General features: G+C 36.5%; 1 protein-coding gene across 1 annotated transcript in view; it reads left to right on the forward strand.

Moving 5' to 3' along the window:
• ADGRG2 (adhesion G protein-coupled receptor G2) overlaps window positions 1-20,276 on the forward strand; it is a 57,503-nt gene that overhangs the window by 19,526 nt on the left and 17,701 nt on the right. Inside the window, exons 4-12 of the mRNA XM_053971528.1 lie at window positions 9,783-9,821; window positions 11,184-11,213; window positions 12,775-12,807; window positions 13,728-13,769; window positions 15,711-15,758; window positions 16,331-16,398; window positions 18,071-18,144; window positions 18,969-19,008; window positions 19,129-19,163. Coding sequence (XP_053827503.1) covers window positions 9,783-9,821; window positions 11,184-11,213; window positions 12,775-12,807; window positions 13,728-13,769; window positions 15,711-15,758; window positions 16,331-16,398; window positions 18,071-18,144; window positions 18,969-19,008; window positions 19,129-19,163 — 409 coding nt within the window. The remainder of the gene's footprint in view (window positions 1-9,782; window positions 9,822-11,183; window positions 11,214-12,774; window positions 12,808-13,727; window positions 13,770-15,710; window positions 15,759-16,330; window positions 16,399-18,070; window positions 18,145-18,968; window positions 19,009-19,128; window positions 19,164-20,276) is intronic.

Raw genomic sequence — 20,276 nt, forward strand, 5'->3', positions numbered from 1 at the left:
AGCATCTGATTGTCTTTTAGTGATGCACAGAAGGGACAAACTCCTTGTTTTCTGTTCCAGCAATTTCTGCCCTGAATATTGAGCATCCTTGACCATCACAGGGCAGCTTGATCAGGCAGTGTCCATCTCCAGCCCTAACTGATTAATGATTTTAGAATTCATGATTTAGTGGCTTGTGGATTTGTCTACCTGCAAGAGCTCTCCTAGTGAGTGTGTAAGATGCATGGTTTCCAAAGCTTTGTTGCTAAGCCAGACTGAATAACTGTTCTGACAGGGGTTTGTTTCAGCATAGAGACCATCTCTACTGCCAGATATAAGTTATCTCTTCTAGATAACTTGGGACATTAACAGCTTTTCAAAGAGAACTTGCTGGATTTTTTTTACAGTTTATTTTCCTCCCTTCAATAATAGATGTGTTTTAGCTGATTAACCCCCAAGTTATCCTGTGAAAAGCATATATTTAGCAAATACCAGTCCAATAGATAACAAAGCTTTTATGGTAGAAATAGCTAATAGTCCCTGTCAGGTGATTTTAATTGATGCTGCTACTACTCTTACAATCTGATTTCTTTCAGTAAGTTCCTCTGAACACCTGTGTAAAAATTACCTGATTTGAGAAATTTCTCTGTTTCGTGTTAAAGCAGAAGGACTTTAAGTAGTAAGTCTGCAGAAGGATCTAATTTTACATCTGCAATGAGTGTAACTGGCAAGGGGCTAAAGTTTAGGAAAATCCTCTGTAGGCACAAAAGTCAAAAGGAAGTGGTTAATTACAGTCATAATTGTGCCGGAGGACAAGTTTCAGAATATTTTTTTTGTGACCTGGTTGGCATTTTGTGCCTACATAAAACAATTATTTGTAAAATGTTCCATCAAAGGCTACCGTAATTTCTGTGATTTCTTCTTTGCTTAACCACTCGAAGCCTTTGTGCAGTGTAAGCCATTGTCTAATTGGTGTCTCATCAGCAGTGATCCATTCCATTAATAAGGCTAGATTTACTTAGCATCAGTTTTCCTGCCTTTGTTTTTGTTGACTCTTCTGATTCTTTTACTTTAGGTTTTATAATTTATTTTTGTGAAAACTTTTCAAATTACCAAGAAAATTTTTTTTTCTTAACCATTTGAGGTCTAATAAGGATCAAAATCCTGATTGTGGTAAGATTCACACACATGCTTAGCATTTAAAGGTGTGCTTAACTTTAACTGAGTAGCTTACTCCCCAGAAGTGGCTGGGGATTGCCTCTGTAATAGCTACATATTTTATGCATCTGAAGATTTGCAAGACAGGACATATCTGACTGCTTCCCACTTTGTGATGAGGCTGATCACGTTTCTTGAACTAATGGTTCTCAATAGTGAACTTTTATGTCTGAGTTAAAGATGAGACTCTTGCTCCTTCCAGTGTCAGAGTCTTCTGGTTCTCCTGCTCGGTGTGGCCACTGCACGCTGAGCAGGTGTAAATACTGCAGGCAGGGCTGGAGAGGGAAGGAGGTCATGCACTTTTGGTGCGTCACTGGCCTTCCACGTACATTCTTCATGTTCTTTTGATAATTCCCCTCTTGCTAAGCGTGAGAAGTAGCATAACAGCTGTGATCTAGAGAGAAGAGTGCAGGATCAATGTCTCTCACTTTACAAATCACCTCCTGGTATTTAAAAATGCCTAAGTGAAGAAACTGTTCCATATTCTAACCTTGGAAAATGTCTTCATCTTGTTCCTTGATGTTTGACTCCTCTGTAGATACATACTTTAATGTGGACAATATGAATGATATCACTCTATATAATCCAATAAAAAAATCTACTAAGTAATCTAAAGTTTGGGGTGATTTAAGAGAACAAACACACAAGAAAATAAATGAGTTTAAAGTGCTAAATCCTTGAAAAGAAACTCTAATCACCTGTAAGTACCAGGTCTTCTGTTGTCATTTTTACATGTGATATTTTTAAGTTGCCTTGAATAACTTCACCGTGAAATGCACTGTTTAAACATTAATCATTTCAGTTATACATTAAACAGTAACTTTCTTAATCCAAATACAAATACCCAAACTGTTACGCTGTGCATTTATGCAAGGAGCACAGATATGATGGGATATCTTTAACAAATTTCAATGAATAGATAAAATAGATTATTTGAGGCATAACTGTAAATAGTATCACTGCTGTCTCATTTGTGATATTGGTGCTGTAACTTTCAGCCTGTTGCTCTTGGTTGCTTTTTATCCTAATTAAAATTCAGTGGCATTATGCATTATTATGGAATTTTTGATTTCTCTAAATTGTCCTGTCCAACCTTCAAGATTAAGATGTTGCTTTCTCCTTTTCATGTACTCTTTTGATTTTCAATATTGCTGAGCCTGCTACTGGTGTTGCTGGAGGGGGTTTCCACACTTCTGGGTACAGAGCAATTTAATGCTGATGGGAGAAATAGGAAATGACCAGTGCCCTGCCCAGTGTGACTATTTGATTATTTTGCCTCTGCATTCTCAAGGAAGAGAAAAACTTCAGTTTGGGCTTTTGTTCTAGTCTGCAGATGTGGATAGTAGAAGGTAAGTATTAGGCTCATGTAACCCTGTTTAAAGATTTCCCAACTGTGTGCCCATCTGATGACAGGATCACCTTTCCTGTAAGGGAGGGTGGAGTCTCAAGATTTTACATCCTCAGGGAAGAAGTGGAAATACAGCTGTCCCTCATTCACTCATCCAGTCTCCATCCCAGTCTGTTGGGTACCAATCCTTGGGCTGTATTATTATGTTTTCTGAGTGGATCATGAAAGCAGGAGATGAAAAAGCAAATTATTTGCCCCAATGCCATTTTTTTCCCCTAGAACTGTAAGGACAGAATACTAAAGAAACCTCTAGAAGTTCTTGAAGGAAATGTGGTGGGAAAAAATACCTAACTCTGGAGTGCCTTTTTGATGAGTCATGTGCCACTTTACTTTGTACCTATTAACAGAATACATGTTTGACCTTCCCTTTCTTTGCTCTCATTCCCTCCCTCTCCTGTGATACCAAACAAAGTGGCTTTTTGGAAATCAGCCTTCTAGAGAAGTGGTAATTTGATTCACCTCAGTATCTAATGTACAGCTTTCCACAAAAAGATAAAAACTTTATTTATAACGTAATTTCTTACAAGCAGTGAAACATCAAAGCTGAGTTAAAAATACTGAGCCTAAATTTTCTGTTAAGGATACTAAAATGAACAGCCCAAGTCACCAAGCCTGATGTGAACAAGTTCTGGCATTTGTTTCTGTCTAATGGGCAGTGATAATTCATCCTTTCTTCCATGGTGCCACCACAGGGGGTCAGAGCAGATACAAGGTGTCATGAGGGACACCAAAACATAAAACTAAAGATTGCACCTAAGGTTTATCCTATGAACTTATATACAATGTGCCTCAAAAGCTACCTTACACAGAAAGTCAAGATATGCTAGTATTTCCACTGTGCAGCTAACTAACAATTGTTAACTTGTGGAGGATTTTTATGTGTTATTGTTATTAATGCCTTGTGTGACAGAATATTCATTTGGCAGAATATTTATTCAGCTGAAAGGTTTATCAAATGTTAAAGGGACCCAATCTCTTCATGGAAAATATGGATTTAATTTGAATAGGAGAATTGAATGTCATATTTTCAGCGCCTATTTCTGCAAATAATTGGGTTTTAGAACAGTACCATTTTGAAATTTTGCTGTTTGAGTTACTCAGTTTTGTTCATGAGCAAGTCTTGTGAAATGTATTAGTGCTGGACATCTTCATTTCTCTGAATGCAAATGGAATGCAGTGGTTGCTGCACAGTTCTGGTAACTGCTGTAACAAACAGGTTAACTGTTGCCTGTAAAAATGTTTAGCAGAGGATCTGTATAGACTTAAAAATTGCAATGTGGAATTGACTTTTTGAGTCTTAAATGCTTGTCATTACATAATCCAGAAAGTGGTACTAGATACCTGTTTGGAATTAAAAGATTGGCTTTGGCCTTTCTGGTGGAAATTCTTCATGCAAATCAATTCCACTGACTGACTCAGTTGAATTTTTGGTGAAAAAACTTTCAGCGCTGTAAGTGTGCTGTAATTTCTTATTTGGAAAATCTAATTTTTATAAATGACCTTGTATTTTTATTTTTATGTGTTAGTCAAAACTGATCTTAGCAGCAGTATACAGTTGTGGTTGTCTCATGTCATTCTATGGTGACAGCCAAGTACTGTGGCTTCAGGAGACCGAATTACATAGCCACCGAGGTGTCCCTTGGGATTCTTCCATTTGCTGTTGATCTGTTTGTGAGACCTGAACATAGTCGAGACTACCTGTACTTTGAATGAAGAGGCCTGGGTGCTAATACACTTTTCATTTTTGGCATGTTTTTCAATTAATCTAAGTAGAATTTTAGTCACTTCATTCCATAAATCTCTCCTCTAGGCCCTACACATATAAGTACAGGAATGTATGTTTCTCTGCCAGGAATGCTGTTGTCCTTCTACAGATTGGCAGGGCTGTTGCTGCTCCTTAGTGCCTATGTGGTGTCTGGAGCTGACTAGGAAGCAGCTGCCCTTGCATTCTCTCCCATGTTTCCTGAGACAGAGGCCAGCTGGCACAGCCCTTCACTCTGACCCTCCTCACCTATCACACAGGCTGGGCAGGGGGAGTGTCCATGGGGAGACTCGAGTCCACTAAATTTTGGACTCTTTCTCCTCCAAAGAAAGCCCAATAGTTGCTTTTCCCATCTTGGGCTTGCTCAAAGGATGCTTTCTGCAAAAGTTTAAAGGAGATCATGAAGTGTTAGGTAAAACAGCATTAGTCAGCAGCAGCACTGTTCCCCTGAGACAGGGGGACAAGAAACTACTGCCAGTAATGTCCTTCTTGCACCAAATTGTTATCGGCAGCCAGGTTCCAACTGCTTCTCACTTCTCCATCCTGGAAAAACAGAACTGTTTCTCACAGACTGGGTTGCACGAAGACAGGTGAATCAGAAATGGTGTTGCCTTTCCGAAAAATTTAAGAAAGGGTGTACTGCTCATAAGTTACTTTGAAGGTAGGGAGAAGAAAAGGATCTTTTTTCATTATCACACTTGGAGATAGAACACTGTACACCTTTCATGCTTTAAGGGCTCTGTCCTGTGCCTGAGTTACTGAACAAATTATATACTTTGAGTGACAGTCCTTTTGCTGTACGCACCAGAACCATCTGTTCCATCTTGACCACTGTGTTACAAGACCTCCTTCTGCCTTTCTTTCCCTTTCATTGAATTAATTTTTCAATTCTGCTTTGCTTGGTGGAACAGCTTCAGCAGGATATGTGGAGACCATCCCATCCTAAAAGATCCAGTAGCCGGAGAATTAAAAGCTGTCATGCTAAGGAATGCTGTAAGCACAAGTCTATTTTTTTAGACAGGGCCAGGTACTGGTCTTTCTCAGAGCTACATCAGCTTGCACACGTAACCTTAAGTACTGTTAATAGGTTTAGTCTCCCGCCAGTCTGGAGCTGCTGAAGTTACACTGGTTCCCATTGTCAGACAAAGTCATTTGGAAATGAAGATTGTCACAATTTTTGCAGCTGTGGTGAGAGCTGCTAAACCAGTTTCATACCTGTGGAACACAGATGGGATTCCCAGGTTGTGGCTTAGCTAGCTGTTTGTGTCGGAACAGTACAAAGTGATATGAAGACAGTAAGGGACTTGCTGCTTTTGTTTCTAATTATGCATGTTAGGAACAGAAACCAGTGCTTGTCTCATTTAATCAATTTGCCTTTTCCCTCAGAAAAGAAATCAAACAGTTCTTGTGGGGGCCAATTCTATCTCCCTTGCAACAAAAGCAAGGAATAATACTGCCTATTTAATTACTGTTTGAATCTTTAAGAATGTTTTATATTAGAGAAAATGTAGCAAAGTATTATTACAATGTGTAATCCTTTGTTTATAATGTGGAACAGGATATGTTAGTTATATTGATTTGGTGATCCTAAACTAACAGTGTTGCAAATAAAATCCATAGAGCAAATAAATGGAAGTTTCATACATGTAAGGATTTTCATGCTCTTATCAATAGTAAACAAGAAAAGAGCAATAAATTTTCTGTTAGCTTGTAACTAACACATCTTGAGTTACTTTCCTTTCCTTTTTACTTGCCAACTTTAGGGATATTTTAGATTGAACTCTAATCCTTCTCCAAATATATCTATTCACCTTCTTTTCTTGCTCTTAAACACAACAAAGCAGGAGAGTTAACAAATAAATTATAGGAAAGACTCATGTCTTTCCTACTTCCTCCTTTCTGTATGCATAGGTGATTCTGATTAAAGACTCGGTTAATGTACTTAAAGCTGGACCTTGATAAGTCCATACTCAAGCCTTGACAAGTCTCATACTCATGGATAATTTCTAGCAACTGTAGGCATATGACTATTGTGATGTAAGAGAAGTCATGGTTAGATAGGTGTCCGTAAAAAAAGTGCCTCTCAGATAATGCATGCCATCATCAGTTGCTGTATTTGCCAGCTCCATATTTGTGGCTTGTGTTTAGCTTGTTTTACTACCTGTGCTGCTAGATGTGCTATTAAAAGCACTTGGCATTTTTACAGTTCACTGTCTTTTTACTAGCCTACAAAACCAAATATGTTAATGAACAATTTTTGTACCTACCTCAGGGTAGTACTTGTATTCTCAAAAATTCACAACGTGGTTGAAGGGATATGGAGGATGCAAAAGTACCTTGTGTACAGCAAGACTGTCTCCACTGACTCCACAAGAGTTTGTGAGAAAGATCTTAAAGCTAGATTTCCTGTACAGATTTTATTTTTTAAATGGGTAGAAGAAGCAATGTAGTGGTGTTTGCTCTGAGATGCTGCATATTTAGGTGGGTTCCTTTTGAGAATTTAATTTGTTTCCAGAGCTTTTTTTGGAGATGAAGGCTTTTGCACTGATTAAGACAGGACTAGTAATAGGTAAACTTTTGGAGATAGAATTTACTTTCTGTGGTAGGAAAGTCAGATTGCCCACGTGTGGAAGGATGCTTCTGTCTCTAACCAGAAGTTCAGTCAATTATCTTTATTCACCCCATTTTACCTTAAAAAATTATTTACTGTTTAAGCAATACAGAATAGTTTTATCTGACTACTGCTTCAGTTCTGCATGTTAAACTTGGTATTGTCTTGGTGTTGTATTAAGTCTCCCCCAAGCCTACACTAGGTGCTAAGAAAATAATTTTATATCATCTGTAATTTGTAATCACTTTACAATGTTAAAGTGACAGCACTTGTACATAAGAGCTCTAGAACACATACCTTACAGGAATATGTAAATATGTATTTTATCTGGACTTAACATATAGTAAGAAGCCCTAATTTTCCTGAAAAATTACCATAAAAATTAGGGTTATATCCAGATTTTCATGATCTATCAAGTTCATACAGTTCTAGTTGTCAAAAAGAGCAATTTTACTTCTCTGTAGGCAGAATCCTAGTTGTCTCAAAAGGGATGTTTGATGTAACTTTGTTTTATCTTTACTGAAGGAGTTTAAATTCAGTAGGCTGATATGTATAAAGGTGTGAGTTTTTATTTATGCTTTAACTTAATGGGTATGTATTATTTTGCTAAGAATTTTGGTTCTCTCTTCTGCATAAGGAAGTTTCTACCCAGGATGTAAATTAACTAAAACTAACAGTTTAATGGAAAACTCCTAAAGAATTGTAGTGCAATTAATTTGATTTCCATGTATTCATCCTGCCATATTTCAGAGTTGCTGCTTTTAGCTTCATGCAATGTATGACATTCAACAAAAACGAACTGACTGTTTTCATCTTGTCAAGCTCTCATGTTGTCTCTGACTTCGGATCATTGGTCCCAGTATCCCAGCATTGTGGTAGCCAGGCAGCAATCTGCTTACCTGGCTGGCAGCTGTCATCTTTGTGCATCTCACACCTTGCTGAGGAATAGGGACTGGTTAATTTCTGTCTCATTTATGATTTCTGTCACTTCCCTCTCCTGCTGTTGTGGCTGTCCTGCTGCAGAACAGGCTGACTCTTCTGAGCTGTCTTCCTGCATCACCTCCAGAGGATCTTCTTCCTCCTTCCCTAACTGGGTCAACCTACACTTCCATAGCTCTCCTTTGACTGTATGGCTGCAGCATACATTTGTTTTTCCTTAGATCCAGAGATCCTACTGCTTCTTCCAGGGTGTAGGACACAGGCCTGGTAGGCATATGCCAGGACCCAACACAGTACCAAAAGTCTCTGTCTTTGGTGTAAGCAAGACATCCTTCCTGCAAGTGGTCTGCCTTCTCTCCAGGATTCCTTGGCTGCTTGGGTGTAAATTCCTATGCCATCAGAGGTAAATACTGCTCTAGGCACCTGCCCAAATTCTCCTGCATACCTTGCTCCCTAGAAATTTGTTCCTTCAGAGCACTTTCCTGTGTGTCATCTCCAAGTGATTAGTTACTTGGTTACCCACAGAGATTTGAGTTTGGGTGACTGGATTCAGAGTTTGAGGATGGTCATGTAGACTGCAGGTGCAGGTGGACCACCACTGATGGAAGAAGGAAGGTGTCAGTATCTGAAGGCATTAGCAGTGGTGGTGGTAATCTACAGCAACCTGGACAGCAGCGACGACTCCAAGGATCTGGGTGATGTCCATTGCATGTGGGCTTTGTGGGACAGTTTAGTACCCACCAGTGTGACATGGCAGTGGTGGACTGGCCAGATATCAAGGCATTACCTACTCCCACCTACTCCTGCAATTTGGAGAGAATTTCTCTCTTCTTCTGTTACTCTTGGGCTTGAATCCTGACAATGCTTAGTGTCCCACCAGGTTCAGTGACTTGGGAAGAGTTTTTCTTCCTCCTTGCCCAGACAGGGTCTCACCTATTAAAGGAGATGAAATAGGTAACAGTGCTTTAAGTACAGGTGATACTGTGTTGCTACTTCTTTTTCAAGGCCCAGGATGGTGTTTTGAGTGGTGGCAGGCTGCAGGGAACATTTGGAGCTGTCTGCCGCTTTTCCTCCACCACAGGAAGCACATAGCACTTGCCTTGGTGGCAGGTTTGCTGCAGTGGTGTGATTTAATCGATATGCTGAGCCTCCTCATTTATAGCCCAACCGCTACCTTTAATCCAGAGACGCTTTCGTCACTTGGCTCACTTGATGACATCATGTTTCACACTCATGAGTGTGATGGCTTCAACTGTCAGATCCACCCCTTGATCAAGAGCCCATCTGTGTGTTCCATCTCTCCCTAGGTGTCCCTGGGGACATGTTCTGTGGGCCCATTGAGCAGGAAATAGCTCACCTTTTCATCCCAGCCCACATCCACCTGAGCTGTTTCCTTTCTGGCAGCCTGATCTTTCATTGTTTAGATGTTCTTTGGTGGTGCAGCTCTTGGACACATGAGTATTTATATGATGTACATGCACATCTTGATGTTACATGTTACATTTTTAGTCGCTGCTGTTTTAGTCCTCTTCATCTTCATTCAAGCAAATGTGCTGAATAGGTTTCTGAAGACACTAGCAATGGAAGAGGCAAAGCTCATGGCCTAATCTCTATCTTCCATCAGTATAAAAAGTTAAACTGAGGAAAAAACTGAACTCAAAAGAATTCAACTTCCAGCTTTCAAAAAAAGCATATTGACACATATTTCTCAATGGATGCAAAGTAGTTTTGCAAACCATTTTGAAGTGAGGTGAGTACTACATCTAAAATGGTTGTGTTTAAAAAAGTGTGTGTATGTATATGCATGTGTACAAATGTATATAAAATCTTCTGCTTGCTCCTAAAAAAATCTTCTTATTTTGCAGTTGAAACTACTGCTACGCTGCCTAGCAGAAAAATAACAGGTATGCTGGGGTTCTATGGGATTTTGCCCCACTGTTCTTCTGTTTTAGAAAGTGTGTAGTAAGATTGCTGCTGCTGATACTTTTTAATTCTTGGAGATAGTAAAGCATATGCAAACATCAGCAAATTAATTTTTCCTATCATCCTTGTGGCTTATTAGCTAATTTTGTGGTGCAAACAGCATCAGTAATTTTCTAGAGAAAATGAAAATAAAGTCGCTGAGATGATTCGGATTCTCCCTTCATTACAGAAATTGTATTCACATTTATCCTTTGGAAAGAAGTTATTGCTAGTTTTCAGTAAGGCAAGCAAAATAGTCTTACTGGAGTAAGGAATTCATGAGTGTTTATAATTTCAGAAAATCCTTGTTTACAATTTTTAGTTCAAAAAAATCTGATTTTCTTCAGGGACTTTTGGTATCTCTGATTTAAGCCTTCTGCAGCAGTAGGAAAGGCTTTACAGTAAAATTAGTATATTGTAAGTAACATTATGGATGACTTTTGACCTTTGAGAGATGTTGAAACACCTTAAGTATATATTTTAAATAGTGCTTCATGTTTGCATCCAGCTAGTCTTTAAATTATATTTCTGTGGTAACTGTGACCTGTAATTTGACTTGTCTCTGACTGTATCAAAAACCACCCAGTGACTGAAAGGGCCAACTTTAAAGTTGCCATGTGAACAAGATATCAAATTTCCTAATTTCTTTTTGATCAAAATACTGACTATAACTATATAAAAATCTGATAGCTAGTGTTTGCTATATAAATAGTTGGCTGGTTCCTGTTAAAATCAGAGATTCAAACTTGAAATTATTTTTTTTTTATCTCTGCTTTTTGCAGGATAGAATACATATGAATGGGATAAATTTTAAGTGGCAAGTCTCACTGTTATTATAAAAAGTCTGAGAATAGTTCTTCATACCCAGCTAGAGCCATCTTGCTGTGTATGCTTGATTCCGTTCCTAGAATTAGCAAGACACTCAGGATAAGCATGTAGCTTTCAGGCTAGTGTGGCACGTATCTTGGGTCTTTAACATTATACAGTTGTGGTTTTGTAACATTATGCAGTTCAAACTGTCTGGTATTTCTCAAAAAAAAATTGTATTGCATCAAATTCTATTTGAGTGCATAAAGATTGTGACTTTTTTTTTTTTAACCAGAAATTGTTACATCTGCCTTTTTGACATCCTGGAAGTGTTGTTCTGAAAGAGCAGGTGTTGCCCTCTTCTGGTGAATGCAGGAAATTTTTGATAATAGAAGAAAAGCATGTTGAGGATGATAATGTGTGTGTCTGAAACTTCATAACGGTCTTTTTTTTTTTTTTTCTTTTTTTTCCTTTTTAATCTGAAATAAAATTCACAGATTCTGAAGAATCAGCTACAACAACGTTTGGTAAGAAAATTAGGACTTTACTGATTTTTTCCAATTTTTATTATTTCCTCTTCGGTAAATCTGCTTTTATCTGAGGTAGTGCAGAAAGGTTGTAATGTAATAGAGTTCCAGAATTAAAATATTTTCATTTCAAATTACTTGTTTTATTATACATTGTAGTGAAATAGCTTACTTTATAGAATCACTCATGGCTTCTGACAGTGGTGCTTGGGTTGAAGTAGGTGCAAGTTGCTTGATCAGGAGACTTTTGCTCAGTTATCTGAACAGTGAAGAGTTTGCAGAGATGTCAGAGGAGGAAGACTGTAGTGAGAGCTCCTTTACATCTCCTCTCACCTAGCAGATGGCATTTCATGCAGTGTATTACACTGCACACACCCAAGAAGCTCTAACAACTTCTGGAACCAGAGGTGATAAGCATCATCTATGAAAGCATTTTTAAAAAATTAAGAATGAGACACACAGAAATAACCTGTGTGAAAGCCAGTTGCTTTCTTGCTTAATGTATACTGACATAGAGAGAGTGCTCTGGATAAAAGAAATAATACAGATGCAAACACACATGATCTTGTTATTTTACAGATACAGTCTCTCTTCGGGAATGGTTTGTCTTTAAAAACTGCATCACATTCAATATTTGTGTAGTATATACTAGGCCAAGTAACACAGGTGAAACCAGCACTTTGTTTTCACTCTGCTCATATTTTGACTACTTGTTAATTGGCTCAGAAAATTTCTTCTTCTGTTGTGGATCGGTTCTGATCCATTTTTAAAAAATCATTAAGTTGTTATATTGAATTGATACAAAGTGGTCTTCTAATCACTTTGCATTCCTGTGCTGACATCGAAAATATTCTTATTAAGTACAGCCCTTTAAATTTTCATCTATGGTCTTAATTTAATTGTCTTTTTCCTTTTGATGTAGCTGAAAAAAAACTTTGCATCATTACTTTATTTTATTTATCTGTGGTTATTGACAAAACCAGCTTTTTTGGAGAGACTGTTTGCACCCAGTGAGTCATCTCTGCTTATGAATGTTGTGAGTTCATGAAGGAAAAGGTACTTGAGGTTAAGTAGTTATTGCAGTTGGATATTCAAAAATTCATCTTCACCTTCTGAAAGAATGAAACCAGTAAAAGGAACTTACTTGAGGAAAATTTGATTCCCAGCTGGTTGTATTCAGATACCTGGATTTTTGAAATAACATGAACATTATTTCAATTATTAGTATTGAAATAATGTGAACACTCCTAACAAGCTTTGCAGTTGTTCTTAAAATGAAATTTAGATAAATAATATTCAGTTTCTGTTCAAAATCTTGCAGGCTTGATCTTTTTTCTCAAAAATTTATAGAAGTAGAATGTTTCTTAATAAAATTTTTACTTCTTTTATATTTTTTCCCTAGAATTCTCTGTTGTTACTTTTATCGTCTATCCTATTAATTCTTCAGGCAAGATGTTATAAATGTTTCTCTTATGTAGACTTTGCTGGCTTTAGACTTTCGGGCTTTTCTTGTTTTATTTTATTTTTATAGATTTTACTGTTATGAATTTTTCTATTTCAGATATGTCTTCAGAGGAGACTACACAAAGTACAGGTGAGAATTTGCATGAAGAGAGTAAGGTTTCCAGGCAGATGTTCGTTGCATTCATGTTTGTTGCTTTTTTATTGTTTTTTTTTTAGTAACTGGGATTTGTTTATTCCAAATTTTCTTTCATGTTTTTAAAATTTGTATTTATCTGCAATCTGTATTTTAAGTCTGCAGGAGTAGGGCTCTGAGGTGCACTTAACTGAGCTGTAAACCTGTCTTTTTCATTCAAAATATTGTATTGCTTACCAAAACCCAAACAGGGCAGATATATTTTTAGCAAGTATATAGGGGGTTTTTGTATATGGAATGTTTTCTGATACTATTTAAGCTATTTTACAGAACTAAAATGTACACCCCATTCCTTGAAGACACTTACATATGTACTTTCAAGGAGTTGTGAAATAGGATCAGAAAAGACGACTCAATCAGAAGAACTTGTTACCCCTTCCTTTCCTGATTTTCCCATTTGAAACAAGGAGTAGTCTCATTCCGTATCAGTATGGATTCCTCCATGCCTCTATAGGACCTGGACATCCTGCTGTTCTTCATTGTTGATTGAAAAACACAGTTTTAGAACAGGATTCGTCCTATGCTGGAGTGCCCATGTAGAATTGGATAAATAGGAATCACCTTAAAAGCACCGCTTACTTCTCTGAACAGTAGGGAGCCAGGAGTCACTGGCTCAGATGAGGATACAAACATGTAATTGGATGAATCTTACTCCACTTGCTGCTTTTGCACTTCCCACACTGAAAGTAACTTCATTTTCTTAAAATATTTCAGGTGTTTACATTTTTCCTGGAATGACAGTCTGAAATAGAAATAAGAATTTATTTTTGTGACGTGTATTGCATGGGTTTTTTTAAGTTAAAATGTGAAAACTTTTGTCTTTCTTTTTTTTTTTCTTTTTTTTATTTTAATAACAGAAGCCCTTACAACAACTGACTATTACTCCACCATAACACCAGGTAGGATTCATCTATCACCACTGATAACATTTTTGTGCATCTCAAATTTTAAGTGTGTGTGAATTCAAGAAGTTTGCTCCCAAGTGTTTTTTAGTATGCTTTTTACTTGGTATTGTGGTTTGTCATGTTAACAGTCTGCCTTACCTCACATTACTGTCCAGTCTGGTAGAAGGACTAATTCTGTAGTCCTTGTCTAGATGGCTGCATATAGAAGAGTTTGGTTATTTTGTAAGTCAGAGCAGTAGGTTACCACAAAAATGTAAGAATCACAATCTCAGGGACCGTGTTTGCTTAAAAAGAAATCTTCATGCCTTTTAGCAGATTTTGGCAAACTGAATACAGTCATTGTATTTGACCTCAGGGCAGGCCCAGTAGGACCAGGAATAGACTGAATTTTATTTTTTAATTATCTGTGTAGAAGCTCAGTAGTCCCATTACAATGGATTAGTCCTGAATTAGTGCAAGTGGAAGAAGAACTGGCTTGGAGCCTTAGTGACAAGGATAATTTGGCTGTGTGAACATGACCTGCAGAAACATTGCGGCTGTGTTATCAGATTCTTTCATGGAACTGGAAGCCTTAGTGATCTTTGATCAGTCTTTTATCCTTCCCACTGCTAATCTATTTTTGTGCATTTTGGTGGCATGCAGAGATCTTAAGACTAGGGGGTACACAAACGGGTGCTCTGTAAGGAAAAAGGAGGTGATGTTAATCTTTGGTGGCACTTTAGGATTTTGTGTTGGGTTTTTATAAGGTATTCTCTATAGAGTAAAAAATTTTGACAAATTATTGTTATATTGACATTTGATTATTGTTTATCACTTATTTATGAGCTTTTTATCTTTTTAAGGATTGTTTAAAATTGTATACAAGGTTTGTAATTATTTCACTGCCAACGAAAGGGAAGGCAAATTTAGGGTCATAGAATTGTTAAGGTTGGAGGAGACCTCTAAGATAATCAAGTCGAACCATCAAATTTATTTGATTCTAAACTGCTGTCTGAATTATTTTTTTTTCCTAATAATTTGAATATTGCCACCAGTTTGCAGTCTGTAACCTTTAGTGGCTTATTCATTGATGGTGATAAAATTAATAAAGCAGCAAACTTTTACAGTCAAATGATTGCACCACAGAGAAAGTGAAAAAAAAATTCCCCTTCTCATTTGGTACTAACTAATGATAAGAGCAGAAAAAATAGAATTTGGTTTTTTTCTGATAGTGGAGGCCAATCCATCTGCTTAAGTAAGGAAGTTGTTTCAATGAACAAGTGTAGGAGTTTTGTCTTGGATGCAAATATCTTTCCAGTGCTTTATTTTGAAATTATACAACAGAGCAGTCTGTTTACAGTACCCTAATTTAGGATCAGTGTTATTTCTCAGCAGTGTAGGTTGTATTAAAAGTATGGAAAATATGGAGCAGCCAAAAGCTTGCTGTAACTAAATGAGGGCATGTTCTGCTAGATAAGAGTGTATGTACATGGTTGCTGTCACCGTAGCTTGAATTCCATCAGGTAGAACAGTTTTAGCTTCATGCTATCGTATGGATCCATAGTAGGATTCTCAGAAGCAGATAGTATGCTTCCTAGTGATTGAATGCTGTGATAATTAAGGAGTTTGTCAATTATACGGTGGTTTCTGTTTCTATTTAATTTTTTTTAAAATAAAATAAAATTGAGATCACTTGCACGTATGTCTTCTGTCAGAACTGTTGCAGAAAATGATTCAAAATTAATTAACCAAAGGCAGCATATTTCTGAATACAAAGTCTTGGAAAATGTCACGGTAAGTGCTGTAGAGAGGTGAAGCCTAGACAATATGACAAATACTTCCAGAAGATAAATTTCAAACACTGGAATGATTGTAAATACGTATGATGATATTGGATTTAAGTTTGAATTTTTTAATCGGTAGTTGTTTGGTTTTTTCCCCCCAAAAAACTTATAGCTGGAGAAACCATTGTATGCAACGTAACACGTGCCTGTAATTATTCAGGTTAGTGGCTTTCTTTTCCCTTTTTTTACATAAAAATCTTACCCAACTATTTTATACTCTGAGTAATGAAGCAATGTTTAGTTGCCATGTAAAAGCTAGTTCTATAATAACTTTCCGTGTAAATTTAGAGAGATTTTACATTAATTCAAAAAATATTAAAGGTGAGGAGATTAAGAAATGTTTAGACTCTTGTACTTTTGATCTTTGTTTTCTCATCAAAGGCACACAATTGCAGATAAGAATTGCAAAAGAACCCCAAGAAACAAGTAAGCTAAGGAGTTCTATTTATAGTAATGTGAAGTGTAGGTTTTCTGTTTTGGGAAAAGATTAACTGGAAGGAATTTAGGGACAGCCATCAAAATTAAATATATGGAAAAAATTAAGCTATTGGACTAGTCCATTTGTTAAAATAGGTGAAAAGATGGAAGAACAGTTGCAAAAATGGATAAGATAGTGCAAGTGTTCTTATTTCTCTTGTATCAAAGCACAAGACAGTAATTTTTGCAATTCTCAAAAAATTTTACATTCTGTGTTTCAGCATTGATTTTCCTAACTTTTACTTTTGGTTTTAGTGTTCTTTGTGGGCAAGGTAAAACTTCGAGCAATTGAAGAAAGTAATGCATCACTAAATGTAGAAATAGTAAGTATTCTTTCTTTTAAAACTTTATTGTAAGGAAGGTTGAAGTGAATTTCTTTGTCTACTTAAAATAAGTATACAAAGTATACTTTGTATACTTAAAATAAGTATATGAATATACTTAAATATACTTAAAATATACTTAAATATACTTAAATATACTTAAAATAAGTAATATGAATCTTACTGTGTTTACAGTACAAGATACTATTTGCAGTGGATGAAACAGCTGTTTTAAACAGCTGCTTTGCAGCTAAATTTTAAAATTCCAGCTAAATAAACTTCCTACAGTAAGGACCTGTATTCTCTACATAGCCACTGAAAGAAGGGGAAGCCCTGGGTAATCTCAGGAATTTTCATTTAGGCACACAGGATCTTCCTTTGGAGATTAATTTAGACACTTGTCTTTGGAAGATGAGCATCACTAGATGGCAACTATTTGTGCATAATTAAAGTTCGACTATACCCTGGAATAATTCATGTTGAGATTCTCATAAGTAGTTCTATGGCTTTTTGTGTATTTTTTGATTATGCTTTTGCATGATCATTCTATGTTTTTTGGCTTGTGGTTACTGAGTTATTAATTTTGCAATAGGCTTATGTGACATGAGCGTGTCCATTTATACAACACAAGACAGGTTTAAGAGGACAGTGTCATGCATGGCAAGGACCATATAGATGACCTAATATCAAGGTAATACTATGAGGATGAGAATGTTTAGTTGTTACAGATGGAAACTGAGGGGAGGAAAAAAGAAGAACCTTATATCTTTATCCTACACATTCCTGTCAGCCCTCAGCCCGAGATTTCACATGCCAGTCCTTGAAAGCATGACTAGTCAGCAGTGTAACAACAGAGAAGAGCTACTGCACATGGAGCATCAGGTTTGGGCAGGGATATGCCCCTGGCAAAAGCCACCTCTGCATTCTGTTGTGTTTCAGTGGTGATAATGCCTACCGGAACTGTCCTAGCATGGTAACATTACACCTACAGCTTCTGGAAAAACTGGTTTCCATCTCTTGAAACTCTTTTGCTTTTTAGAAGAACATTTCTTAGGGAAAGTCAATGCCATGTATATTAGGTGATGTTTTTCCTCATGGCCCTTGCTCTTTGCACAAAATGTAAAAATAACCAGTAATGCTGGTAACCAGAAGAGCATAAGAATACATGTATAGAAAGGGTTCTTAGATAAACCTCAGTGTATCCCCAGACCCTAATGCTAGATCATACTTATTTAGCTCAGTTCTATCATGTCTTTCACTACAGCTCTTGACTTCTCATTGCCAGTATTCTGTCATCTATTATTTATGTCATTTATGAAGCTCGCCCCATTGTTACACTAGAGTTAAAAAATTCATTCAGTGTCTGGGGCGAGCTGTCTTTGTTGCAAACTAAGCCAAAATCCTCTTTTTCCAGCATAAGATATGGTGAGTTTACTGTCCTTTTGCCCCTATCTTTCACAAAGATTTTGAGGTTGATCTATACTAGATCAGTGGTTCCTTCTATAAATTGTGACAACAATGTCATGGTAAATACTTGTTGCAGTGTATCCATGAGAAAAGGTGCTTCTTATCTTTGTAATTTCAGCCTATTAAAATGTGTGAAATGAGCAATTTTCTTTTAAGGCTAAAAATTGCTGGTTGTACTTAGCTGTGGGATCTTTTTTCCTAACAGATTAATAACATAACCACCCACAATCAAGTCAAAAAATTAATTGAAATTCCAGCACATACCCCACAAGAACTGAGGTAAGTAATTCTGAATAAGAATTGAAATCTTTTTAATATTTGAAAAAGATTAAGTGAGACCTTCTATGTGTTGAGTGGACTTTGTATTATTCCTGTACATTAAAAATTTCACAAGTTCTAAGTTCTTGCTCTTTAACATAAAGTTCATACTGATTAGAATACTCTTAATTAGTTTATGTACCACTGGAGTTGCTTTTAAAAAATGGTACACCAAATGTTTGTTATAATTTAAGGATTCAGTTTATCTGGTAGGAAATTACGAAGAGAACTTTCCTAGCTGCATGTTCTTTAATAAATATTCTTGAAGTCATATCTATGGTTTTATTTTGGTTTAGTTTTTTCTATCCCAGTCTTTTTAAGGAGAGGTTTGAATAAGTGAGTATTTCCCAAACTTACCCTGAAAATCCAAAAGATGTGGTTGGCCAACAAATCTTGTTTGTAGAAGAAATCCGTATTTCTTACTTGTTCTATTTCTGTGGCTTTGAGTATAAATTTAGAATTTTATTCCAAGGAATGCTTGGCAAAAGGCAACATTAAGATTTATCATCTGCTCTCTTAAATAACATTTACAATGGGTTGATGTTCAAATGTAATGACAGAGGTTTAAATTTAGTTTGTGTAGTGACTAATAAAAGTCTGCTCTTCAAATGCTTAATGCTGGTGGTTTTACAGTATTACAACTGTCCTGACTTTAAAAAAAATCATTGATTAACTGGAAAAATATTTTTTCTCTGTAATTGTTTTTTTTTTAAAATTAAATTGTTGTAATTGTTTTTAGAAACATAACAAAAAATCCTCCATAACAGTAATATTTTATTTTAAAGCATTTCAGAGTTCAACAAAACCTTGCAAGCAGTAAGTGAGGTAAGATTACTGATTGTTGTTACTCTCTGGAAAAATTTTTTCCACCTTACTTCTGATAAAGCATCACTCCTGATTTCTCCTTATAAACCTTTTTTTTCCTGTTTTCATTTGTCATTACAGTCCTCTGTTATGGAATGCAGTGCAGAAAACCAGAGGTTTGTTTTTAAATTTTTAAAGAAAAAATATTTTAAAGCACATATATTGTCTTGTGATATGTGAAATATGCATGGCTCTTTAACAGAAGAAAAAGACAAACTCTCTAGGAAGTTCAGAAGTTCAAGAAACAGGCTGGAGAAATATGTATAGGCTAACAAAGAATTTCTGATTTCTGATTATTGTCCTGGCATTAGTGATTTTGAAAAAACATTTTAGAGTTTGTTGGTTTGGTTTAACCCAAATATATTGCTTCTCATTAGTCTTCTGCTGAAGCCCAGGCTTCCCTGCCATATTTCTTCTGCATCTTGGTATTACCTGAGTCATGTGACTGGGAGCACCAGAATTCCAGAACTTGTGAATGCAACAAAATCTTTATGATGGATTTGCTTGAGACATCCCAAGTTGCTGTTCTTCAGCTTGGGAAACCAACCACCCTTGGGGTAGGGGGAGCCTGAGGAAGTAAACAGTTCAGGATCTGGAAAACATGGGTTATCAGAATGGCAAAGCTGCTCCAGAGAGGTGATCTGGAAACCCTGAAACATAGATGACGTCTCAGTTTAAATTCTACTCACCATTAAATTGTCCTTTAAAATGATCAGCTTGGAAACATTGTATTCTAAACCAAAATGAAACTTCATTTCCCCAAATACTTGAATCTGGACTTTATCTTCCTGGATTAGGATGAAAGAAAAGACCAAAACACTCAAATAAAATAGAAAGTAGTCAGATCACCCCTTCATGTCATATACTGGCAGTCGCTAGAGTAATCTTTTAATTCTTATGAGCTGGAAAGAAACCTTTTAATTCATCTCTATGTTTGCATTTGCTGAATATGAAAAATTTTTACTGGAGATTCCCTAGTTTAGGCAGGGCTTCAAGTCCTCTAACTGCAGTCGTAAAGATAGAGTTACATGCTTGAATGGGTCACTGAAGTTCTCTCTAAAGTCAAGAGAGAATGCTGGCTTCCTCAGGTGGTGGAGGTTTCATAAACACTGACAGCAGAGATTACATTATTATTCTTAGAAAATAATCAACTCTTTAATAACTAACATTGATCAGGGAGAACCCCATTTAAGAATTGACATAGTAGAGAGAAGGGACAATAAGTGCCA

The sequence above is a fragment of the Vidua macroura genome, chromosome 2 (assembly GCF_024509145.1).
Source record: "Vidua macroura isolate BioBank_ID:100142 chromosome 2, ASM2450914v1, whole genome shotgun sequence".
Taxonomy (NCBI): domain Eukaryota; kingdom Metazoa; phylum Chordata; class Aves; order Passeriformes; family Viduidae; genus Vidua; species Vidua macroura.